General features: G+C 43.3%; 3 protein-coding genes across 3 annotated transcripts; all 3 read left to right on the top strand.

The window, feature by feature from the left end:
- Positions 1 to 5,851: 5,851 nt before the first annotated feature.
- LOC128045166 (IQ domain-containing protein F5-like) lies at positions 5,852 to 9,442 on the top strand. The gene is given in 3 exon segments (XM_052637649.1): positions 5,852 to 5,893; positions 5,896 to 5,922; positions 8,975 to 9,442. Coding segments are annotated over 3 exon segments (537 nt in total).
- Positions 9,443 to 16,174: 6,732 nt separating this feature from the next.
- IQCF3 (IQ motif containing F3) lies at positions 16,175 to 17,751 on the top strand. The gene is made up of 3 exons (XM_052648464.1): positions 16,175 to 16,192; positions 16,359 to 16,406; positions 17,353 to 17,751. The coding sequence occupies exons 1-3, from the start codon at positions 16,175 to 16,177 to the stop codon at positions 17,749 to 17,751; spliced, it is 465 nt and encodes a 154-aa protein (XP_052504424.1).
- Positions 17,752 to 22,217: 4,466 nt separating this feature from the next.
- LOC128054580 (IQ domain-containing protein F5-like) lies at positions 22,218 to 23,787 on the top strand. The gene is made up of 2 exons (XM_052647220.1): positions 22,218 to 22,295; positions 23,350 to 23,787. Exons 1-2 carry the CDS (start codon positions 22,218 to 22,220, stop codon positions 23,785 to 23,787), a joined length of 516 nt encoding a protein of 171 aa, XP_052503180.1.
- Positions 23,788 to 27,223: the final 3,436 nt, after the last annotated feature.

Raw genomic sequence — 27,223 nt, forward strand, 5'->3', positions numbered from 1 at the left:
TTTCTCACTTCCACTGTATAATCATAAGGAAATTCTTAGTCACTGGCTAAAATCTGCTTCAGTATTTTTACCCCAAACGTTAAGGAAACATGACCACAAAGCAAACTCAGAAAATGTCCATGAGAAAATAGATTAAAATATTTGAGCACAGGTTCAGACCTTCCTCTCCCACTGCAAATTCCTGGGAATAACGGAAAAGCTATACCTTTTTTTAAGGCATACCTTTTTAAAAAACCTCTAATAGTACCTTGGAAATTCCCTGGTAGCTCAATCGGTAAAGAATCTGCCTGCAGTTCAGGAGACCCGGGTTCAATCCCTGGTTTGGGAAGATCCCCTGGAGAAAAATATGGCAACCCACTCTGGTATTCTTGCCTGGAAAATCCCATGGCCAGAGGAGCCTGGTGGGCTACAGTCCATGGGGTGGCAAGCGTTGGACACAATTTAGCAATTAAACCATAGTACCTTAAAGAAATAGAGATCTTCAGTTCAGTTCAGTTCAGTTCAGTCACTCAGTCATGTCCGACTCTTTGCAACCCCATGAATCGCAGCACGCCAGGCCTCCCTGTCCATCACCAACTCCTGGAGCTCACTCAGACTCACGTCCATTGAGTCAGTGATGCCATCCAGCCACCTCATCCTCGGTCATCCCCTTCTCCTCCTGCCCCCAATCCCTCCCAGCATCAGAGTCTTTTCCAATGAGTCAACTCTTTGCATGAGGTGGCCAAAGTACTGGAGTTTCAGCTTTAGCATCATTCCTTCCAAAGAAATCTCAGGGTTGATCTCTTTCAGAGTGGACTGGTTGGATCTCCTTGCAGTCCAAGGGACTCTCAAGAGTCTTCTCCAACACCACAGTTCAAAAGCATCAGTTCTTCAGCGCTCAGCCTTCTTCACAGTCCAACTCTCACATCCATACATGACTACTGGAAAAACCATAGCCTTGACTAGATGGACCTTAGTCGGCAAAGTAATGTCTCTGCTTTTGAATATGCTATCTAGGTTGGTCATAACTTTTCTTCCAAGGAGTAAGCGTCTTTGAACAGAAATTATATGGACACTTTAAAGAACAGAGGCAAATATGAAAAGACTTAAAGAAAATGAACCAAAGATCTAAAAAAGATTTCATATATAAGTGGAGAATGGCCATCCAGTTTCTGCAAGGTAGGAGGCAGCTTGTGCAGGGGGCAGCAGAAGCTGTGCATTATCATAGGAATATAGTTGGAATATATCTGTAGTAGGAGCAGCCAGCTTTGCTGCTGTGACATGCAGTTGGCAAGATAGGACCTGTCTTCAGGGAGGCACTGACTGGCCTGGGAAGAAGAGGCAGAGCCTGGTACCATCTAACATTCTTGTACAAGAAGACTCCTTCCTGGGGGTCTTCCCACTTACATCTCACCTAAACAATTTAAACCACATCTCCCATGTAATCTGTGGAATCTGGGACTAAGCACTCATCAGTAAGTTAAAGGAAATCTCAAGGATGAACACCCAACCAGGAATCATCAAGCTTTAGGGGAGACGAACAGCATGAAAAAACCTCCCTAAGCCCATCAAGCAGAAACACAGTAACTAAAGGGAAGATTTAAGATAGTTTAAAGGAATTAAGTTAATGTATACATTAGTATAAAAAATATATATAATTACACTTTTTTTGCCACACCACATGGAATATGGGATCTTAAGTTCCCCAGCCAGGGATTGAACCCGAGCCCCCTGCTGCAGTGGAAGCACAGAGTCAACCATTAGACCACCAGGAAAGTTCAATGTTCATATTTTTGACAGGAGAAGACCACTTAGCCTTAAAAAAGGAATAACACATTATTTGAAAGAGCCACTTATGGATCTTGGAGAGGAACAGCATAGCTATCAAAATTACAACCTGAGAGATGGGTAGTGGCCAAGAGAGCAGAATCAGAAGACCTTGAATTCACCTCCTACTACAGGCACACCAGAATTACAAGTAGTTACAGAGAAACCGTCTATGATAATGACCTGAAGAGTAGTAGAAAGTATTTTCCACAACTAAAGACATAAAGGGAAACCACAACAAAATGAGCAGGGGGCCAGAAATGCAATATAGTCAGGACAAACCTTTGGGAGGGTGACCCACATATGGAAGGAATGAGCACAACCGCAGAAGTCCTCCCCAAGGCTTGAGGGGTCTGAGACTCTGCAGCCCAGGGATCCTGCACTGGGAAGGTGAGCCTTCAGAACATCTGACTTCTAAAACCAGAGGGGCTTATTTTGAGAAGAGCCAGAGGGCTATGGGAAACAAACTTGACTCTGAAAGGGTGAATGCAAAATCTCAAAAGATTCCAAGTCCAGGTACAGAAGCAGTAGCTTGAAAAGAGCTTGGGTCAGACCCACTTGCTCATCTTGGAAACCCTTCTGGAGAGGCAGAATGCAACTGGGGATCTTCCTGTGGATAGAGGTTATGACACCAGCCATTTTGGGAAGCTCTTTCAACTATGATAATAATTTGCAATGGTAAGCACCATTTTGGAATCCTTTCTCTAGCCTGTTAACACCAGGGACCCAGCCTCCTCAGACCATTTAGATAGCCACAGTTAGAATTTCAACAAAGAGAAAATATAAAGAAGAACCAAACGGAGCTGATGACTAAATGACTAAATGACAAAATACACTAGAGGTTGTCCAAATATGGAAAAAGAATTTTTAAAAGTGAGGATACTTTAAGAGACCTCTAGGGACTTCCCTGGTGGCTCAGTGGTAAAGAATCTGCTTGCCATTGCAGGAGACATGGGTCTGATCCCTGGTGGAACATCCCACATGCTACAGAGCAGCTAAGCCCATGTGCTACAACTATTGAGCCTGTGCTCTAAAACCAGGAGGCCACAACTACGAGCCCACGTGCCCTCGAGCCCATGCTCTGCAACAAGAGAAGCCACCACACTGCGAAGCCCTCACACTGCAACTAGAGGGTAGTCCCCACTCTCCACAACCAGAGAAAAGCATCCCTCCAAAGCAATAAAAACTCAGCACAGCCAAATAAATAAATTATTTTTAAAAATCAATGAAGTCAGCCTAAGAGACCTCAGGGAAAACATTAAACACACCAACATTTGCATTATAGGGGTCCTAGAAGGAGAAAAGAGAGAGAGAGAAAGGACCTGAGAAAATATTTGAAGAGATAATAGCTGAAAACTTCCCTAACGTGGGAATTAAAAGACAATGGAAAAAATTTTTGAAGGAACATGGGGAAAAACAACAAATAGCATGCAAAGGAACTTCTGTACAGTTATCTGCTGACTTCTCAGCAGAAACTCTGCAAGCCAGAAGAGAGTGGCATAATATATTTAGAGTAATGAAAGGGAAGAACTCTACCAAGAATACTCTACCAAGCAAAGCTCCATTCAGATTTGACAGAGAAATCAAAAGCTTTATAGACAAGGAAAAGCTAAGAGAATTCAGTACTACCAAAGCAGCTTTTCAACAAATGCTAAAGGAACTCCTCCAGGCAAGGAAGAGACCAGCAATTTAAAACAATCTTGTACATATATATATTACTATATCAAACCTCAAAAACCTCTCCTGTACTCTTGGAGGGCTGTTTATATGCAAGAGTGTCCCTGCATAGCTTGTTTGAATTTAATTTTTTTTTTTTTGGCAGAGGGCTAGTTTTGGTTTGGATGCTTATTGTCTGTCCTCAGTGTGTGCTGGCCATTATCCCCTGTGGTAGGAGTGGTCAGCCACCTCTGCCAAGTGACCTGAGACCAGGAGCCAACCACTGCCCCTCCTTCCTGGAAGCATGCATGTGGGCTATGTACCTGCACACCCCCTGTCAGCACTGATGGTCTGTGTGAGTTTCTCTCTGCAAACCTGTTGCCACCCTCTCCCCTGAAGCTCCAAAGCTTCTCTGTCATGGCTGATCCCCCTGCTAGTGAGGGGGACTTACCAGTGTTTGAAAATCTTTCCGCTTTCACAACCCCCTCCCAAGGGTACAGATCCTGTCTAGATTCCTTTCTCTTTTCTTCTTTTTTCTTTTGTCCAGTGCAGTTATGTTGAGATTATCTTGCCCTTTCGGAGGCCTGAGGTCTTCTGTCAGTGTTTAGTAGATGTTCCGAAAGAGTTGTTCCACATGTATATATATTTTTGATGTATCTGTGGGGAGAAGGTGAACTCCACATTCTACTCTTCCACCATCTTGATCTTTCCTCTTAAGCACTTCTTAATAGATGATTTGGGTAAGTTTTCACAGTTCTGTATTCCCCAGTAAGCACCACCGAGAATAAGACAGAGCACATTTTTCTTTGTTTGTTTTGTGTGTGTGTGTGTGTGTGTGTTGTTTGCAAGCAATACATCTTATAACTCTACTCTAGGTATAATCTTTATCTGGAATCATTTCACCTATAGTTTAAGTTTGGTTATTTTAAAATTTTGAATAAATGAATCATCCTGTAAATAGTTTGTCTGGCTTCTTTCATTTAGCATGTTTTTGAGATTCACCTATGTTATTGTGTGTTTCAGTGATTTGTTCACTTTTAACACTGTGTACTTCATTATATAAATATACTAAAGTTGCTTTCTCTAGTCAGTTTTGGTAAACATTTCAATAGTTTCCAATTTTGACCTATTTGAATAAACTTGCTATGAACATTCTTGCACAAATCCTTTGTAGAAAACATGTTTGCATTTTTCTTGTGTAAATATCTGGGGGTGGAATTGCTGAGTTATAGAGTGGAGATATGTTTAAATATATTAGAAACTGCCAAACCATTTTCCATAGTATTTATACTGTTTTATACATAACCACCAACAGTATATAAGAGATTCAACTACTGTACATTCTCATCAATATTTGATTGTCACTGTCTTTCACTTTCAGACACGACTGAGCGACTTCACTTTCACTTTTCACTTTCATGCATTGGAGAAGGAAATGGCAACTCACTCCAGTGTTCTTGTCTGGAGAGTCCCAGGGACCGGGGGAGCCTGGTGGGCTGCCGTCTATTGGGTTGCACAGAGTCGGACACAACTGAAGCGACTTAGCAGCAGCAGCAGCAGCAGTCTTTTACTTTAGCCATTCTCTAGAGTGTCTAAAAAATATCTCATTGTGGTTCTAAATTTATTTCCATCATCAATAATGATACTGGGCATCATTTCATGTGCTTCTTAGTCATAGTACAGCTTTTGTAAAACACTTGAGATTTTGCTCCAAACTCATTCTTTCTGTATATTATTTGCTTCCATTGTTTGATTGAACTGAAACCCATGCAGTTGAATTCCCTGTTGATGAATATTTAAATTGTCTCAAATGTATGTTTTTATCAACGGGCATGAAATGATGAACTTCGTACAGCTTTGTGCGCCAGTGGGCCAATATTTTCAGTATTCTGCCATTTTGGCCATTTATAGCATTAAGAATGGACAGAACTTACATGTTTTCACAAAAAGGGCTCAATGGTTGGGAACCATTTTGATGCCTGAGTCATAGGTGCCCTTATGACATCATTCCTGTCTTCCCTTCTTCCAGCCTGAGATGTGGCTGGAAGAGTACAGACCTGAGAGCAATGGAACCATCTAACTCCTAACTATGGGAAACTTAAGGGATTGCAGACTTGAGGGATTTGAACCATCTATTTCCAAGTCATGGGCATTCGATTTTGTGTAAGAGAGAGTGCCAGTCTACCCGAAGTTTCAGTCAGGGAAAGGTGGATTTCACAGTTGTTAAGGATACAAGTCCTACATGTAGGGTTTCTGGGCAAGGCAAGAGGTTGAGCATGTGGTAGACTCAGAACCGAATTTACAGAGAGCAACCTACTCTTATCTTTCCCCTCTAAACTCTGATTACAGAAGGATGGCCACGTTTGTCAAATTGTAATAGAAAACGTTGATGAAACCGTATTACTACATGAAGCGAGGCAGGAAGAGGAGAACGAAAAACCTGAATCACCTCCAGAACAGGTAGGCCAATAGAGGTTCTCAAAGTTGAAGGGGAACCAAACCTGCACTGCATCTAACTAAAGTCACCCAGGGGTCTTTCTCTGTGGCCCATAGCATGGGATGATCAGGGAATTTGTCACCCTTGTAGCACAGCTGGTAAAGAATCTGCCTGTGATGTGGGAAACCTGGATTTGATCCCTGGGTTGGGAAGATCCCCTGGAGAAGGGAAAGGCTACCCATTCCAGTATTCTGGCCTGGAGAATTCCATGGATAATCCATGGGGTCATAAAGAGTCGGACATGACTGAGCAACTTTCACTTTCATTCTTACGTCCATACATGACTACTGGAAAAAGCATAGCTTTGACTAGAAGGACCTTTGTCAGCAAAGTAATGTCTGCTTTTGAATATGCTGTCTAGATCGGTCATAGCTATTCTTTGGAGCAAGCGTCTTCTAATTTTATGGCTGCAGTCACCATCTGCAGTGATTTTGGAGCCCAAGAAAATTAAGTCTGTCTCTGTTTCCACTGTTTCCCCATCTATTTCCCATGAAGTGATGGGACTAGATGCCATGATCTTAGTTTTCTGAAGGTTGAGTTTTAAGTCAGCTTTTTCACTTTCCCCTTTCACTTTCATCAGAGGCTCTTCAGTTCCTCTTTGCATTCTGTCATAAGGGTGGTGTCATCTGCATATCTGAGGTTATTGATATTTTCCTGGCAATCTTGATTCCAGCTTATGCTTTATCCAGCCCAGCATTTCACATGATATACTCTGCATGGAAGTTAAATAGCAGGGTGACAATATATAGCCTTCATGTACTCATTTCCCAATTTGGAACCAGTCTGTTGTTTGTGTCTGGTTCTAGCGGTTGCTTCTTGACCTGCATAAAAATTTCTCAGGAGGCAAGCAACGTGGTCTGGTATTCCCATCTCTTTAAGAATGTTCCACAGTTTGTTATGATCCACACAGTCAAAGGCTTTGGCATAGTCAATAAAGCAGAAGTAATTGTTTTTTCTGGGATTCTCTTGCTTTCTCTATGATCAAACAGAAATTGGCAATTTGATGTCTGGTTCCTCTGCCTTTCCTAAATCCAGCTTGAACATCTGAAAGTTCTTGGTTCATGTACTGTTGAAACCTGGCTTGGAGAACTTTGAGCATTACTTTGCTAGCGTGTGAGATGAGTGCAATTGTGGGGTAGTTGAGCATTCTTTGGCATTGCCTTTCTTTGGGATTAGAATGAAAACTGACCATTTCCAGTCCTATGGCCACTGCTGAGTTTTCCAAATTTGCTGACATATTGAATGCAGCACTTTCATAGCATCATCTTTTAGGACTTAAAATAGCTCAGCTGGTATTCCATCACCTCCACTAGCTTTGTTCCTAGTGATGCTTCTTAAGGCCCACCTGACTTTGGATTCCAGGATGTCTGGCTGTAAGTGAGTGATCACACCATCTTGGTTATCTGGGTCGTGAAGATCTTTTTTGTATAGGTCTTCTGTGTATTCTTGTCACCTCTTAATATTTTTTGCTTCTGTTAGGTCCCTACCATTTCCGTCCTTTATTGAGCCCATCTTTGCATGAAATGTTCCCTTGGTATCTCTAATTTTCTTGAAGAGCTCTCTAGTCTTTCACATTCTATTGTTTTCCTCTATTTATTTGCATTGATCCCTGAGGAAGGCTTTCTTATCTCTCCTTGCTGTTCTTTGGAACTCTGAATTCATACGGATATCTCTTTCTTTTTCTCCTTTGCCTCACTTCTCAGTCTGATTTCTGTATTGACCATCCGGTGATATTCATGTGTAGAGTCTTCTCATGTGCTGTTGGAAGAGGGTGTTTGCTATGACCAGTGCTTTTTCTTGGCAAAATTCTGTTAGCCTTTGCCCTGCTTCATTTTGTGCTCCAAAGTCAAACTTGCCTTTTACTCCAGGTATCTCTTGACTTCCTACTTATGCATTCCAGTCCCCTATGATGAAAAGGACATCTTTTTTGGGTGTTAGTTCTAGAAGGTCTTGTAGGTCATCATAGAACCGTTGAACTTCAGCTTCATCGGCATTAGTGGTTGAGGCATAGACTTGGATTACTGTGATATTGAATGGTTTGCCTTGGAAACAAACAGAGATCATTCGATCATTTTTGAGATTGCACCTAAGTACTGCATTTTGGACTCTTGTTGACTATGAGGTCTGCTCCATTTCTTCTAAGGGATTCTTGCCCACAGTAGATATAATGGTCATCTGAATTAAATTCACACATTCCAGTCCATTTAGTTCACTGATTCCTATAATGTCGATCAATGTTCACCCTTGCCATCTCCTGTTTGACCACTTCCAATTTTCCTTGATTCATGGACCTAACACCAGGTTCCTATGCAATATTGTTCTTTACAGCATCAGACTTTTCTTCCATCACCAGTCACATCCACAACTGGGTGTTAGAAACCCAAGTCTAGAATTGTGTGGGAGTGCGTGTATGTTTACATGAGTGCATATATATGTGTTAACTGAAGTTCAAGATGTGAGAACCAAAAGAAGTGAAAGTGAGGAATAAATGAGCAGGGCTCCAAAGTGTGTGGGACAGGCAAACATCTAATCCTGTGATTTAACAGAGAAGCCAGCAGCTTGTGCATCGGAGCTGGTGTCAGGCATGAAAGGAGAGCGAAGGATGCCCCTTCCCCAGCCTGTGGGTGTGGTCTGAAGGGAAGTGATATGCTTCCCAGGTAGGTATCAGGCCTGGGGTGCAACAGAATAACCCATTGACCCATAGATGGTGGTGTTCTTGTTCTAGACTGGCCAAACAAGCCCAAGGAACCAGGTGACAGCTAGGGCAGGTGTGCCCCCAAGCAACAAATGAGGACTGTGAGACTCCATGTTCAGCTGTGATGTGTCTGTTAATCAAGAGTGGTGGAGACAGGGTACCTGTCTGGTCGTCTGGCTCCAGCCAGTGGCCTGCTCAGTGCTCAGGAACTGCTGGGGAATTGACCATTGTTGACAAAATATCAAGACCCCTTCCTAGCTCATGCCAGGGCTGATGTGGGTTGGGAACATTTTCTGAGTGTCCTTTCTTTTTTCTTGTAGCCTCCACCCCGGACAAAAAAGCCAAAACCACCCGAAAAGGTGGTTATAAGCAATGAGCTGCAAGCAATAAAAATCCAGGCCTGGTGGCGGGGCACCCTGGTACGCAGGACGCTACTGCATGCGGCTCTCAGAGCATGTGTTATTCAGTACTGGTGGAAACAGAAGCTGGCAGAGCTGCTGGAGAAGAAACGACGGGCTATGCTGCAGTATTATGCTCGGGAAAAATGGGCAGTGGTCAGGCTACAGTCCTGGGTTCGCATGTGGCGCGTCCGGGTTCGTTACTGCCGTTTGCTCCACGCTGTCCGCATCATCCAAGTCTACTGGCGCTGGCATAATTGCCATACCCGTGGCATTTTTAGGGGCAGCTATGAACTCACAGCAAGCCAGCTGGGACTTGAGCTTGAGATCTTTCTGGGATCACACATCTGTCGGATTACGGACTGCATCCCCTTCCCAATAAAGAACTGATCAGGTCGGCTCCAACACTTGCAAGGTCTCTGTCAGACAAGCTTCCGGAAGTCCTGTCTCAGTGAAGGGTCAAAGTAAATGATGGCAGGTACTGGGTATCTCACAGGTCAGCTCTGAGGTTATCTGGGGTCCCATATGAAGGAGGATTCTAAGAGCCGAGGACTGGATGGGTGGGGTCTGTGATTAATTAGCAGTGGCTGCCATGAGTAGGAGAGATGGGGTTGCAGGGCTGCCAAGTCAGCCAACTCCAGGGAAACTCCTTCATAGTGTGGTCTATAGTTTTCTGTTTTCATTTTGTTAATGGTTTCCTTTGCTGTGCAAAAGCTTGTAGATGATTAGGTCCCTTTTGTTTATTTTTGCTTTTACTTCTGTTGCCTTAGGAGACTGACTGAAGAAAACATTGATATGATTTATGTTGGAGAATATTTTGCCTATATTCCATTCTAGGAGTTTTATGGTATCTTGTCTTGTATTTACGTCTTTAAGCCATTTGTAGGTTTTTGTGTGTGTGTAGGTGAGAGGGTGTATTCTAACTTCATTAATTTACATGGGGCTGTACAACTTCCCCACAGCACTTGCTGAAGAGACTGTCTTTTCCCCATTATGTATTCTCACCTCCTTTGTTGAAGATTAATTGACCATAGGTGATTAATTGATCATGGGCTATCTGTTTGGTTCTCTTGATCCATAAGTCTGTTGTTTTTTTTTTCCCATAAGTCTGTTTTTGTCTCAGTACCATGTTGTTTGGATTACTATAGTTTCATAGTATTATCTGAGGTCTGGCAGGGTTATGCTTCCTGCTTTGTTCTTTTTCCTCAGGATTTATTCTCAGTCTTTTATGGTTCCATATAAATTTTAGGATTATATATTCCAGTTCTGTGAAAAATTACGTGGGTAAGTTAAATCTGGGCTTCCCTGGTGGCTCAGTTCCATAAAGAATCCATTAAATCTGTGGTTTTCTTTGGGTAGCATGGCCATTTTAACAGTGTTATTTCTGTCAATCAAAGAGCATTTCCCTTCAATTTAGACCAATTCCCAAACTACCCCCCACCACCCACCTGGGGACAACAGAAGCCCACACAGCCTGGCCTTGGCCTTCTCACTCTCTCAGTACCTTCCCTGGTGGCTCTGTTACTATCAAATAAACCCAGCACCCTCCCATCTCGGTGCTTTGCTCTTGTTGCCTCATCTAGAATTTGAATGGTCTGAGTGAGAATCTAATCATGGATTGGTCGCCTGAGAGCCAGATGTGGAATTTTATCCTTTGCCTAGTTCAGCTGGTCAGCAGAACAAAGCCATAGGCGGTCATCATCCGTTCCTGAAACAACTGCATGAGGAATAGATGAACTGGTCAGGTCCTTCTCTTGCCCTCTACTCCAGTTAGGCAAAGCATGTGTATGTCAGCCTTCACTCAAGAATAACCTCTGAGCTCTGCCTCCTAAAGAAAGTGGGCAGTCTTACCATGAAGAGATCCTATTATGTATGCTGGATCTACAGGAAATAGGGCAGTGTTTTCCAAACTTTACCAATGGTCCCAATGACATGGAGGGTCTCATTAAAGCAGATTGTTGGGCCCAACCTGTCATTTCTGATTCATCATATCATGTTCCCAGGAATGAGTGTTTCTAACAAGTTTTCAGGTGATGCTGTGACTACTCTTTTAGGAAACTCCATTATCCATATCACTGGGGTAGAGTTTAACTATGTTGTGGCTGTAGATGAAAGCAGAACTAAAGTAACAGTTTAAACAAAAAGAGGTTTAAGTTTACAAACAGGTATTCCAAGCCTGGTACAGTACCCACAGGGTAAGAAATCTTTTCCCCTTACAATCTGTTACTATGCTATATATGGCCTCTCATCCCCAGGTCACGTCATGATCCAAAATGGGAGCTTCAAGATCAATAATTAGAGCTGCAATCTAGCCAATAGAGATGAAAGAGAAGGAGAAAGGCATGCTACTTCTCTTTAAGGGCATATCCTTGAATTTACATATGCTGCTGTTGTGCACAGCTCAGAAGGATATAAAAGAAGATCTAAAATAGGAAAAGTAACAGTCATTGATAAGGTGACTTAAAGTTGTAAAGTTGTCAGTTATCTCTAAGTTAATCTGTAAATTAACCTCAGTTCCAGTAAAAATCTCATTAGAAGTTTTGGGGAAATTACCAAACTGAGGAAAAAGTATCATTTTGAAGAATAAATAAGTATCCACAGAAAAAGAGACTGGGAAAATGATCAGTCACATAAAATACATTATAAACTTGTAATAATAACATACTGTGAAGTTGAGGCACCAGCTGTTAAGAGTCTAAGGTGAGGATTAAACATTTATTCAAGGATTTGTAGAATTTCCCCTTCATGCCATTCCCCTCCTTCATGTGTATCATTGGGTGATAGCCCCTCTTCTCCCCTAGCAAGAGAGAGTTTTATTTTCTGGATAATTTAAAGCAAAGAACATCCGGACTCAAGGATTTCACACATTGCTGAAGGCAGAGGTGAAGTGCCATTACTAACATGGAGGGACTGATTGGAAGTGTGTAGGCTGAATAGTGAAGCCTCAAGCCGTCTGTGCCAACTCAGCTACCTAAAGGCCTGTGGTCAACTTTCATTTCCTACTCTCTGACTCAAAGTTTGGGATTCTTCTCTGGGGAATCAGTCCATTATTGTTGCTTGAATAGCAAACTGCCACAAGCCTCGGTTGCATGCAGCAGTAAAGCTAGGCTGCGTTCAGCTGGGGTGGTTTGACTGGGGAAGCTCTGCTCTACATTTCTCATCCTTCTCCTCATACCAGCAAGCTACCTAGGCATTTCCTTGTCTTGGCAATGGCAAAAATGTGAAATAGCAAACATTAATGGACAAAACCTTTCAAAGCCAAAGTCAAACTTTCATGTCATGCTGCCTTTATTCTACTGGCCAAAGCAAGTCACATAGCCAGACCCAACACACAGGAGGACAGATTCCATTCCCTTATGCAAAGAAATTTCAAAGTCCCATAGCAAAAGGTGTGAATATAAGGCCTCTAATGCAATCTACCACAGGCTCCAAAGAATAAAACAAATGATTACTGATGTTTGAAATGAAACCCAACTCTGCCTTATTAGCCCTTACTGAATGGCATCCTAAGCCCCACCATGGACACTCAGTAGCATTCTCTTGTGATACATAAATAGGCAACTTAACATAAATCGTTGATATTTTCATAAGGCTGCTCACATGAAAGACTAAGACAAAAACACAAACAGGAAAAAGGGCTTAAAAGAAATAGAGCCAGTACTAGGAACAGAAGAAAAAGGTTAAAAAAAAACTCAAGCTAGCAACCATAGTTTTATAGACTGATAAGAGATGATAAATCCGTGAAATAAGAATGATGTGCCAGCCTTCAGAATGCGAGAAAATAATAGCAAATAAAGCAACTGACAAAGAATTAATCTCTAAAATATACAAGCAGCTCATGCAGCTCAATACCATAAAAATAAACGACCCAATCAAAAAATGGGCCAAAGAACTAAACAGACATTTCTCCAAAGAAGACATACAGATGACTAACAAACACATGGAAAGATCCTCATCACTCATTATCAGAGAAATTCAAATCAAAACCACAATGAGGTACCATCTCACACCGGTCAGAATGGCTTCCATCAAAAAGTCTACAAACAATAAATGCTGGAGAGGGTGTGGAGAAAAGGAAACCTTCTTACACTGTTGGTGGGAATGCAAACTAGCACAGCCACTATGGAGAACAGTGTGGAGATTCCTTAAAAAATTGGAAATAGAACTGCCATACAACCCAGCAATTCCACTGCTGGGCATAACACCAAGGAAACCATAATTGAAAGAGACATGTACCCCAGTGTTCATCGCAGCACTGTTTACAATAGCTAGGACATGGAAGCAACCTAGATGTCCATTGGCAGACGAATGGGTAAGGAAGTTGTGGTACATAAACACAATGGAATATTACTCAGCTATAAAAAAGAATGCATTTGAGTCAGTTCTAATGGGGTGGATGAAACTGGAGCCTGTTATACAGAGTGAAGCAAGCCAGAGAGAGAAACACCAATACAGTATATTAATGCATATATATGGAATTTAGAAAGATGGGAACAACGACCCTATATGCAAGACAGCAAAAGAGACACAAATGTAAAGAATAGACTTTTGGACCATATGGGAGAAGGTAAGAGTGGGACGATATGAGAGAAAAGCATTGAAACATGTATATTATTGTATGTAAAACAGATGACCAGTGCAAGTTAGCTGCATGAAGCAGAGCACAAAGCTGGTGCTCTGGGACAACCCAGAGGGATGGGGTGGAGAGGGAGGTGGCAGGGGGTTCAGGATGGTGGGACACATGTATACCCATGGCTGATTCATGTCGATGTATGGAAAAAAACCACCACAATATTGCAAAGTAATTAGCCTCCAATTAAAATTAATTAATTTTAAAAAAAGAATGGTATGCCATTTAAAGAATATTCAGAGAACAGGAAAGAGCACCTGAAAGTTGACTCTTAAAAAAATGGAAAAAGTCTTCTCAAAAGTAACACAGGAAAGAGAGAGTTGGAAGATAATGTAGAAAATATTGAAAAATTAGAGGATTGCTCTATGATCTGACTAATAAGATTTGTGTAAGTACTAAAAGCTAGTGGCCAGTGACAAGGCCCTGGCCTGTCAGCTTTGCAGAAGGTGAATTTCCGTGAAGAAATTTCCACAGAAAGTATTGAAGCAAGTGAAATGTTTATTAGAAGGAAAAAGTACAAATGAATCACATAGGCAGGCTCAGAAAGAGTCCTATGCTCATGGTAGTTGGAATCACTTATATGGGGCATTTCTTACAGGTTTCTTCTAGCCAGTCATCTTGCCCTTTCCTGGCTCTGAGTCTGTATTTGGTTTAACTCAGGGTCCTCCTATGTGTGTGCGTGCATCTCTTAGCCAAGATGGAGTCTAGTGAAGAGGCCAAGGATAGGTTGACATCATCTACTATGGGGTGGTGCCTCCTCCCTTTCTGGCCTTTCTGCTCATGTGTAGTCAGAAAGATCTCTTTGACCTCGAGAATGAGAAATATGTGGTCTCTTTATCTTTTGTCTAGGCAGGGCTCAGCTCCTCTCTTATTCCTGCTATTATCTTCATCCTGGGAGTATCTGTCCACAGGGGACAAACTTCAGCTGCTCAGCCTGGAGCCCACCTATCTCCTGCCTCAAGTTCACACAGCCAGAAAGAATCTATATCAAGACTGGAACCTAGATACTTACCCTTGAGTCACACTGTGTCTCACAGAAGTCTCACAGACTGTCTCACACAAGTCTCTAGTCAGAGAAATGCAAAGTGAAACAGCAAGGCGACACCACTTTGCATCTTTCAGTTTAAGAAAAATTAGTGATTAACAGAAGTTAGGTCGGATCTGCCACTGTGGAGAGCAGTTTGTCGGGATTTTGTGGTGTGGAGGAGCCACCTGTTCTATGACTCAGCAAGTCACCCTGTGTGTAACCCTGGAGAATGCCTCCCGCAGCTGCTGAGCGATAGGAAGATGCTCCTTGGAGCATTGTCTGTTGTAGAGAATCCTTGGAGGTCACTTGGAAATTAATTCAGAGGATAAAAACAGATTATTCTGGGTCATGAGTACATATAGAGACACTGTTATCAAATCATATATATATATATATATAAACATTTTCATAATAAGAGTTTCTGTGAAGCTGTGTGGGAAGGGAAAGGGAATCAAGAGTGTACTTCATGGTATGGCTGTCAATAGCACTCTCTTGTCATGATAATGTAAACACTAAGTCATGATTAGACCTAAGTTGCAAATAACCTCATAGGGAAAATGAGGGGAGGAAAATGTGGGGTTGTTTGGAATGGGGCAGAAAAACTAAATCATCTTTGGTGGAAAGTTGATAGATAATGCTTTGAAATGAAGAGGCCATGTCAGCCTGTTAACTGAGATCTGGGGAGAAAGAGTGTGAACATGGCTGGGAAGTGACTGTGGAGACAGTCAGAAGACTGATGGCTTTTGAAGCAAGCCTGAATACCTAATTAACCTTAAATGACCACTGCCACTACAGGAGGAGTCTGAGATATTACCTGTCTCCTAGGTAATGATCATTTGGGAAATTCCTCCTGCCCACTATATTTCAGACAGGATGAAAGGGCTTCTTTTGTTATAAGGAATGTAACATTGGCCTGCTAAGTGCAGCTCAACAGCTATAGAAGGACAGCAGCTGGAGAGGGGGAGCAGAAATTGACTGAGGTGCATCCATCCCAAGCCTTCCTTGGCCCCTTCTGCTCACCATCCATACCCACTCTCTTCCCCATTAGAGGAGGGACTTTCTCACCTGCTGAAGAAGGGCACCATTGCAGAGCAAATGGGAGGGTGTGGAGAGCAGCCTGAGCCTGTGCACCTCCCTCTGCATTATGGGAGCTGCTCTGTTCGTAGCTGAGGACAGGATGATCTTGTGGGTGGACCAAACCAGAGATCATTCTTGGGACAAGACACACTCTCAGGGGATGTGGTTCTACCAAAGACCCTGGTGCATCCCTAGTAGGATGGAAATGCAAGTGTTTCCACTTTATCCAACAAGTTTGAGCCTGGAGAAGGCAACATAGTCCTTGGGTCATAGTTGCCCTTGTGACATCATGGCTATCTCCTCATCTACCATCCTCCCTGCCTCTGCCAAGACCAATGGAGCAGCGACCAGAGAGGGATATGAACACCTGAAACACTGCCCCAAAACCATGGGCAGTAAATGCTCTGTAAGACTTAGACACTCCCTTCCCCAAGGGTGGGGAGTTGCCCCATGGCTGAGAGAAGCACTAGATGACTTCAAGGACCCTGGAAAAGAACAGGGAGCTGGGGCTTTGGGAACTTTGCACAGAGACTGGTCCTCACTCATGTTTTCTCCCTACGTTCTGATTGCAGAAGCCTGAACCTGATAATGACGATCTAGAGAAAGAGAGGAAAAGGAAGGTAGGTGGGGCCCAGGAGCATGTGGGAACCTCAGACCATTGGCCTTCTGACCCCAGGGTCCCTGGAAGTAAAGGCTTCATCTCTAGTCTCACAGGAATCAGCTCAGTGGTGCCTTCCTGTCCTGGTATATTCCTTCCATATTCTGGGTGAGGGAGGGAGGGAGACATTAGAGAAGCAAGCAATCAGGATACTCACAGGCCATATGGAAGGTGAGACACAGCACAGTGAAAACTGGAGAGCTGGAGAAAGGGCATCCTGGGCCTAGAAGGATATGAGAGTGATTGAGAGATAGTGAAAGTGTTAGTTGCTCAGTCATATTCGACTCTTTGCAACCCCATGGACTGTAGCCCTCCAGTTTCCTCCGTCTACAGGATTCTCCAGGTAAGAATACTGGAGTGGGTTGCCATTCCATTCTCCAGGGGATCTTCCCGACACAGGGATCCAAGCCAGTCTCCCGCATTTCAGGCAGATTCGTTGCCATCTGAGCCCCCAGGAAAGAGTAGTGGAAGTCAAAAGAAATGAAGTGGAGGAAGCTACGCGGGGCTGTGATGGAGGTAGCGTTACAGGCTGGAATCTGGGCTAAGATACAAGCTACAAACTCAGGAGTTTAATCCTCATGAGGACCCTTTGGTTCCTCACATCCATGTCTGGTCTTCTGGATCAGAAAGTGTTTCCACTGATTCCATGAACCTGTGAAGACCACAGGGCAAGTATATCCTCATTTTATACAGACAAAGACACTGACTCAGAGGGTAAGCAGATGTGTTTGTGGGCATAGACAAGACAGATGTAGAGCCAGAACCCCACCCAAGGTTCCTGGGCCCTGAGAACCACCAGGAAAAAGGCTGATTGTTCAGAGAGACAATCAGAGGTCCTTTGTGGCAGACACCGCAGCTGTGGTTGATGGTGAAAAATTCACTGGGAGTCTTCTGCTTTGCTTGGTTAGTTGCTTCTTGCAAAACAACGTCAGATAGCAAGGATGAAGGCGGCTGGGAAGATACAGGCCTGGTGGCGTGGAACCCTGGTACGTAGGACCCTGCTGGCAGCCGCCCTCAGGGCCTGGATGATTCAGTGCTGGTGGAGAACAGTCCTGTGGAGGAAGTTGTATAAGCGACGGCAGAACTCACTGAAGATCTATATAATCCAGGAGCAGGCAGCAGTCAAGCTCCAGTCCTGGGTTCGCATGTGGCAGTGCCATCAACGTTACTGCCAAGTGTGCAACGCTGTATGCATACTACAAGCTCCAAAGAGCTGTTTCACCTTTCAGACCAGTGATGTTTCACAGGCACAATACGGGGGTGCTTTCAACCAGCCAGAGTTCCATATTGAAATCCTATCAATCTAAGAGAATACTATAGGGTGGAGAACTGGCTCCACCACCCCAATAAAGGTCTGACCAGGTTTTGTGTGTTTCAGTGACTCTCTCAGGATGGGGACCCCAAAGATTCAGGCCCTGCCCCTCTTCTACTCAGAGAATACTTCAATATAGGTATCTCTCCCTCCTACCCCCACTCCCGCCCCTCAGTGCCTGTGGCCCCTGTTTGGACCCACAGTAGCCATGTGCCGCTCTATCCAAATCAGCAACTGCTGCCTGAGGGTGACCTCATATATGCAGAGCCAGCTGTCCCATTCCACATCTCCATCATCAGCCTTGTCTCCTAAACTCTCAAGTGGGAGGCATTAGGCTTCGTATTTCTGAAGACTCTGGGTACCTGCTCATATGAGAGTGAAGACATGCTACACACGCTCAGCCTGCCACTAGGACCCAGCGAGGATTGCACCCATTGGCTTTGTGTTTAGCAAGCCCCAGACAGAAGTCAGCCACTTGGCTGGCTCTCCTGGGAACAGAGCGGCCCAAAGAAACCACAGGAGGCTGGCCTGAGTGATGACTGACACAGGTTTTGCAAGCTTTATGCTAATTTAGATTCAATTTTCTTTTTTAAAATTAATTTATTTGGCTGTGTTGGGTCTTAGTTGCAGCACATTATGGGGTCTTTGTTGTATCTGGATGCTATTTTCTTCGGGAAATAGCAGATACCATGATCTTAAGGAACCTCAGTACTGCCTCTACCCTCCCCCATCATTGCAAGCTTCTCAAGGGTGCTAAACACAAATAAGGCTCCCACTGATATCAGACACCTCCACTCTAAGTATGACACCATTCTTAGTGACGTCCACATTGACTGGATGATGCCCCCATGCTTCTTGCCTCTCACCCCCTGTGATTTTGACTTCCACCCTAGCTTAGTCATTCACTCCTGTGATTGCACTAAAGACCATTGTTTCTGAGGCTGTCTATGGGGAAGGACCATTTTTTAAAATGTTCAATCCATCATAGGCCAATTATTTTGTAAAACAATCAAATTTTGATGAAAATAAATGGAAAAGCATATAGAATACAAGGCTTGTTTTAAATTATTAGAACATACATAAAATTACTATTTCAAATTGCTTTCAGTTCAGTTCAGTTCAGTCGTGTCCAACTCTTTGCAACCCCATGAACCCCAGCACACCACGCCTCCCTGTCCATCACCAACTCCCGGAGTTCACCCAAACCCATGTCCATTGAGTCGGTGATGCCATCCAACCATCTCATCCTCTGTCATCCCCTTCTCCTGCCCTCAATCTTTCCCAACATCAGGGTCTTTTCAAATGAGTCAGCTCTTCGCATCAGGTGGCCAAAATATTGGAGTTTCAGCTTCAACATCAGTCCTTCCAATGAACACCCAGGACTGATCTCCTTTAGGATGGACTGGTTGGATCTCCTTGCAGTCCAAGGGACTCTCAAGAGTCTTCTCCAACACCACAGTTCAAAAGCATCAATTCTTTGGTGCTCAGTTTTCTTTATAGTCCAACTCACATCCGTACATGACTACTGGAAAAACCATAGCCTTGACTAGATGGACCTTTGTTGGCAAAGTAATGTCTCTGCTTTTCAATATGCTGTCTTGGTTGGTCATAACTTTTCTTCCAAGAAGTAAGCGTCTTTTAATTTCATGGCTGCAGTCACCATCTGCAGTGATTTTGGAGCCCAAAAATATAAAGTCTGTCACTGTTTCCACTATTTCTCCATCTATTTCCCATGAAGTGATGGGACCAGATGCCATGATCTTCGTTTTCTGAATGTTGAGCTTTAAGCCAACTTTTTCACTCTCCTCTTTCATCAAGAGGCTCTTTAGTTCTTCACTTTCTGCTGTAAGGGTGGTGTCATCTGCATATCTGAGGTTATTGATATTTCTCCCAGCAATCTTGATTCCAGCTTGTGCTTCTTCCAGCCCTGTGTTTCTCATGATGTACTCTGCATATAAGTTAAATAAGCAGGGTAACAATACACAGCCTTGACGTACTCCTTTTCCTATTTGAAACCAGTCTGATGTTCCATGTCCAGTTCTAACTGTTGCTTCTTGACCTGCATACAGGTTTCTCAAGAGGGAGGTCAGGTGGTCTGGTATTCCCATCTCTCTCAGAATTTTCCAGTTTGTTGTGATCCACACAGTTGAAGGCTTTAGCATGGTCAGTGAAGCAGAAGTAGGTGTTCTTTTAGAATTCTCTTGCTTTTTTGATAATCCAACGGATGTGGGCAATTTGATCTCTGGTTTCTCTGCCTTTTCTAAAACCAGCTTGTACACCTGGAAGTTCACGGTTCATGTACTGTTGAAGCGTAGCTTGGAGGATTTTGAGCATGACCTTGCTAGCATGTGAAATGAGTGCAATTGTGAGGTAGTCTGAACATTCTTTGGCATTGCCCTTCTTTGGGATTGGAATGAAAACTGGACCTTTTCCAGTCCTATGGCCACTGCTGAGTTTTCCAAATTTGCTGGCATATTGAGTGCAGCACTTTCACAGCATTATCTTTGAGGATTTGAAATAGCTCATCTGGAATTCCATCACCTCCACTAGCTTTGACCCTGCATGGCATGGCCCGTAGTTTCATTGAGTAGAAAAAGCTGTAATCCATGTGATCAGTTTGGTTGGTTTTCTGTGATTATGGTTTTCATTCTGTCTGCCCTCTGATGGATCATACATTTACAATGTAATAGTTTCTGCTGTACAGCGAGGTGGATCAGTTATACATATACATATATCCACTCTTTTTAGATTCTTTTGACATATAGGTCATTATAGAATATTGAACAGAGTTCTCAGTGCTATACAAAAGGTTCGTCTTTTTTATATATACTAATGTGTATATGTCAATCCTGATCTAATTTATCCCTTCCCCCAATTACCCTTTGGTAACCACATGTTTGTTTTCTACATCTGTGACTATTTTGGTTTTGTAAATAGGTTATAATCTTGCTTCCTGACCTGAAGATTTTACATTATTTCCTGTCTCTTCAAATGGTCGGTTCTCCCTCTTTTCTTCTTAACCTTAAATGATGATATTACCACACTTAACAGAGGAAACAGCAGCAGACGGGAACCCATCGTGCTATCTATCATCTCATCCTCTATCTCAGCGTCATTTGCACCACACTTTTTGCCTTCCCTGAGTTGAAATGAACTGTCTTCGCCCTATCTGAGGCTACCCCCTCCACTTTGTTCTTCTTGTACTCTTTTTTATCTTTTGTTCACTGACACCTCTTACCTTTGCAATGATGTCATCCTGTAATTTCATTTCTCTGAATCAGTTTCCACCTTTTCACCAAGTCATTCCCATCAGCCTACAAACTATCCCCCATAATTAAAAAGTCCATGCTTGACTATCTCATATTCCAGGTTTTACATCCCTCAAAGCAAAATATGTTGTCACTGCCTCCCCTTCTATTGTTCCCATTCTCTCCTAAACTCACTCCAATTGGGCTTTCCTTACCCCCAACTCCATAGAAATGATACTCATCAAAAGTACTCAATGAGAGAGACTGTTAGCAAAAATGACCAAAATTAGGGACTTCCCTGGTGGTCCAGTTGCTAAGAATCTGCACTTCCACCGCAGGGGGGCACAAGTTCAATCCCTGGTTAGGGAACTAAGAACCCACATACCACACGGTGCTGCCAAAAAAAAAGGATACCTCCCTTGACCGTTCACCCAGTCTGCTTGATTCAGAGGAATCCTCTCTGAATATTCACTTTTAGTTTCCTCCATTCATTCCCTCCACATCAGTCCATCATGAAATGCTGTTGGCTCCATCTCTGCAATAACAACAGTATCTGCAATATAAGAGATGAATGAAGATTAGAAAAACTAGATCTATCACACATTGCTCATGGAAATATAAAATGGAGTAACTGCTGTGGAAAACAGTTTGGTAGTCTCTCAGAAAGTTAATTATGGAATTATGAATAACCCAGCACCTAGATACATACCCAAGAGAACTGAAAACATATGTTCAAACAAAAGCTTCAAAATTTCGTAGTTAGATAACAGCTAAAAACTCAGAAACAACCAGAATGAGTGAGCGACTAAATAAATCATAGTACATTCATAGAATGGTATACTACACAGCAATAGAAATGAACAGCTGCTACACACAACTTGCATGGACCTCAAGGAAAAGTACGGACCTGACACTGATAGAACCATCTGCCTTCCAGCTATGGGGAAATCTAAGGGATCGCAGGCCTGAGGGGTTTGAACCAATACTCCCAAGTCATGGGCATTCGATGTTGCATAAGAGAGAGAGTCAAGCCTACCCAAAGTTGCAGGCAGGGGAAGGTGAATTTCCACAGTTGTTAAGGATTCAAGTCCTATATCTGGGGTCTCTGGGCAAGGCAGGAGGTGGAGCATGTGGTGGACTCAGCATAGAATTTACAGAGAACAACCTACCCTTATCTTTCCCCTTTTAACTCTGATTACAGGAAAATGCACTGATGAACATGAAAGTAGAAAAGGAAAAGACAGAAAAACCTCCACCCTCCAAACCAAAAACTTCACCCTCTAAACCAAAAGTAAGTCAACACAGCCCCTCAAAGTTGAGGGGGACCCCAACCTGCAATGTGTCTAAAGTCACCCAGGAGTGACAGTTGTCTTCTCTGTGACCAATAGCATGGGATGAGCAGGGAATTTGTCACCCAAAGCAAACTCTATTTGTGAGTGAAAGATAGTGCTAGGGATTATTGTTCAGGGACAACAGTCATAAACTGAGAGTGTCCCAGTCCAACCAAGATGAGTGGTTGTCCTGTCCAGAGTTGGAATGAATAAAAATGGACTCATCCTCAGTTGTTCTTTTGTCCTAGTTTCTTCTAGGTCTGAAAAGGTGGGTGACAGACATGTAGACATGGATTACAGGGAGAAGAAACCCTGCAAAGTGGGAACCCCAGGCTATGCCAAGTTGGGGAGTGGGTTGGTGAGGGCTGTGTTTGGGGGATACATAGTCAACTATAGGGAAACCCAAGTCTAGAATTGTGTGGGAGTGCCTGTGTGTTTACATGAGTGTATATATATGTGTTAACTGAAGTTCAAGATGTGAGAACCAAAAGAAGTGAAAGTGAGGAATAAATGAGCAGGGCTTCAAAGTGTGCAGGACAGGCAAGCATCTAATCCCGTGATTTGACAGAGAAGCCAGCAGCTTGTGCATCGGAGCTGGTGTCAGGCGTGAAAGGAGAGCGAAGGATGCCCCTTCTCCAGCCTGTGGGTGCGGTCTGAAGGGAAGTGATATGCTTCCCAGGTAGGTATCAGGCCCGAGGTGCAACAGAATAACCCTTTGACTCATAGACCGTGGTGTTCTTGTTCTAGACTGGCCAAACAAGCCCAAGGAACCAGGTGACAGCTAGGGCAGGTGTGCCCCCAAGCAACATATGAGGACTGTGAGACTCCAAGTTCAGCTGTGATATGTCTGTTAATTAAGAGTGGCAGAGATGGAGAACTTGTCTGGTCTTCTGGCTCCAGCCAGTGGCCTGCCCAGTGCTCAGGAACTACTGAGCAATTGGCCATTGTTGACGAAGTATCAGGACCCCTTCCTGGCTCATGCCAGAGCTGAGTGTCCCTTCTTTTTCCTTGCAGGCCCTCCCTAAAAAGGAAGGTGAAGAACAGAAAACTATAAAGATTCAGGCCTGGTGGCGGGGCACCCTGGTGCGCAGGACACTGCTGCATGCAGCACTCAGAGCGTGTATCATTCAGTACTGGTGGAGACAGAGGCTGGAAGGGCTACTGGAGAAGAAGCGATTGTCTGTGCTAGAGTATTATGCTCGGGAAAAATGGGCAGTGATCAAGCTACAGTCCTGGGTTCGCATGTGGTGCATCCGGGTTCGTTACTGCCGTTTGCTCCACGCTGTCCGCATCATCCAAGTCTACTGGCGCTGGCATAATTGCCATACCCGTGGCATTTTTAGGGGCAGCTATGAACTCACAGCAAGCCAGCTGGGACTTGAGCTTGAGATCTGTCTGGAATCACACATCTGTCGGATTACGGACTGCATCCCCTTCCCAATAAAGAACTGATCTGGTCGGCTCCAACACTGTCACAAGGTCTCTGTCAGACAAGCTTCAGTTCCGTTCAGTTCAGTTGCTCAGTCTTTGCGACCCCATGGACTGCAGCACACCAGGCCTCCCTGTCCATCTCCAACTCCTGGAGTTTACTCAAACTCATGTCCACTGAGTCAGTGATGCCATCCAACCATCTCATCCTCTGTCATCCCCTTCTCCTGCCCTCAATCTTTCCCAACATCAGGGTCTTTTCAAATGAGTCAGCTCTTCACATCAGGTGGCCAAAGTATTGGAGTTTCAGCTTCAGCATCAATCCTTCCAATGAATATTCAGGACTGATTTCCTTTAGGATGGACTGGTTGGATCTCCTTGCAGTCCAAGGGACTCTCAAAAGTCTTCTCCAAAACCACAGTTCAAAAGCATCAATTCTTTGGCACTCAGCTTTCTTTATAGTCCAACTCACATCCATACATGACTACTGGAAAAACCATAGCTTTGACTAGACGACCTTTGTTGGTAAAGTAATGTCTCTGCTTTTTAATATGCTGTCTATGTTGATCATAACTTTCCTTCCCAGGACCAAGCATCTTTTAATTTCATGGCTGCAGTCACCATCTGCAGTGATTTTGGAAACCCCCAAAATAAAGTCTGTCACTGTTTCCACTGTTTCCCCATCTATTTGCCGTGAAGTAATGGGACCAGATGCCATGATCTTAGTTTTCTGGATATTGAGTTTGAAGCCAACTTTTTCACTCTCCTCTTTCACTTTCATCAAGAGGGTCTTTAGTTCTTCACTTTCTGCCATAAGGGTGGTGTCATCTGCATATCTGAGATTATTGATATTTCTCCCAGCAATCTTGATTCCAGCTTTTGGAATTGGCCTAAATTAAATGGGAATGCTCTTGGGTTAGAAGAATTAAGTTAAAATGATCATGTTATCCAAAGCAATCTGCAGATTTAACACAATCCCTATCAAATTATTCATGACATTTATCACAAAACTGAAACAAAAAAATCCTAAAATTTATATGGAACCCAGAAAGACCCAGAATTGGCAAAGCAATCCTGAGGAAAAAGAACAAAGCAGGAGACATGACCCTTCCAGATTTCAGACAATACTACAAAGCTACAGTAGTCAAAACAACATGGCACAAAAATGACCTATAGATCAATGGGACAGAATAGAGAACCCAGAAATAAACCCATACACCAATGGTCAGTTAATCTTCAGCAGGGGCTTCCCCAGTAGTCCAGTGGTTAAGAATCCACCCTGAAATTCAGGGGACAGTGGATTGAGCCCTGGTCTCCACATGTTGTGGAGCAACCAAGCCTGTGTACCACAACTACTGAGTGTGCTTTACAGCCCAGGATCCACAATACTGCAGCCTGTGTGCCTAGACCCGAGCTCCACAATAAGAGAGACCACCACAATGAGGAGTCTGCACACCACAACCAGGGAGTTTGCTACAACTAGAGAAGGCCCTTGCATAACAAAGACCCAGTACAGCTAAAAATAAAATAAAATAAATCTTTAAAAAAATCTTCTACAAAGGAGACAAGAATATATAATGGGGAAAAGACATCTATTCAGCAAGTGGTGTTGGGAAAGTTGGACAACCCCATGTAAATCAATGGTTATGAGAGGTTAATAGGTAGGAAGGCAAGAAGTCCCTAAGCAGTAGGAGGAAATTAACTGCAAGTGGCATACATTTTTTCCTTCTCTACAAAAAAATTAAAAGAGACACCCGGTTCTGCCTTGAGTTAACCAATGTGTTTTTCTCATGGAAATGTTTTTCTTAAGCTATCTTAACGAAACTATGTATTTGCTTAGGAATCTGCCTGCTGAACGCTGAAGAATTGATGCTTTTGAACTGTGGTATTGGAGAAGAATCTTGAGAGTCCCTTGGACTGCAAAGGGATCCAACCAGTCAGTCCTAAAAGAAGTCATTCCTGAATATTCCTTGGAAGGACTGATGCTGAAACTCCAATACTTTGGCCACCTGATGCAAAGAGCTGACTCATTTGAAAAGACCCTGATGCTTGGAAAGATTGAAGGCAGAAGGAGAAGGGGACGACAGAGGATGAGATGGTTGGATGGCATCACCGACTCAATAGACATGAGTTTGAGTAAACTCCAGGAGTTGGTGATGGACAGGGAGGCCTGGCATGCTGCAGTCCATGGGCTCACAAAGAGTTGGACACAACTGAGTGGCTGAACTGAACTGAACTGAATTCCAAAAGTCCCCCTACCTGCCTTGGGCTACATAAGCCTGCACAGCATGGCCTTTCCTACCTCACTCTCTCAGTGCCCTTCCTGGTGGCTCTGCTAATACCAAATAAACCCAGTATGCCCCCATCTCAGTGTGTTTCTCTTGTTGCCTCATCTAGAATTTGAATGATCTGAGAGTGAATCTAAGCATGGATTGGTCACCTGAGAGCCAGAAGTGGAGTGTTATGACTTGCCTAGTTCAACGAGTCAGCAGGAGGAAGCCATGGGCAATCATCAGCTGTTTATGAAACAGCTGCATGAGGAATAGATGAACTGGTCAGGTTCTTCTCTTGCCCTCTACTCTACTCAGGCAAAGCATGTGTCTGTCAGCCTTCACTCAAGAATAACCTCTGAGGGAGGGGGGTTCAGGATGGGGAACACGTGTATACGTGTGGTGGATTCATGTTGATGTATGGCAAAACCAATACAATAGTGTAAAGTAATTAACCTCCAATTAAAATAAATAAATTTATATTTAAAAAAGAAGAATAACCTCTGCACTCTACCTTCTAAAGAAAGTGGGTAGTCTCACCATGAAAAGATCCTATCATGGGTCTACAGGGAAATTGTCAAGGCAATATTTTTCAAATTTCATCAATGGTCCCAATGACATGGAAGGTTTAATTAAAGCAGACTGTGAACCCCACCCATCATTTCTGGCTCAGTATATCATGTTCCCAAGAATGAGTATTTCTAACATATTTCCAAGTGATGCTGTGGCAACTTATCTAGGGAACACCACTACAGTAGAAAAATCTATGATTCTTACCCTTCTGAATGGGAAAGGTCACTTTCTGCCTCCTGTGAGTCTTCTCCTATGTGTCTCCTTTACTGCTCACAAAAAATACTTAATATTTGACACTTGTGGAAAACCTTATTTCTGGCCTTTCCCTTCTCAAGAAAAAGGGTTTAAACTAAAAATTCCGTGTTTTAATCCTGTTTTGATCTTTTTGATGACCAGCCTCATCATTAGTCCATCCAGGAGCTCTCCCAGAGTCACCACATTGGAACAAAGGATACTTCTAACACCCAGGAAATCATAAGAATTTCAGGAACTCTATCAAAATCCAGTTCAAAGACCAAATATTAGAACAAAAGACACTCTTCGTGCTCTTATCACTTAAGAAATTATGAGAGTGCTTCCTAGGACTCTAGGCTTCTACCATTTCTCTGTGGTTCTTG

Source organism: Budorcas taxicolor, chromosome 1 (genome assembly GCF_023091745.1).
Source record: "Budorcas taxicolor isolate Tak-1 chromosome 1, Takin1.1, whole genome shotgun sequence".
NCBI classification, from domain to species: Eukaryota; Metazoa; Chordata; class Mammalia; order Artiodactyla; family Bovidae; genus Budorcas; species Budorcas taxicolor.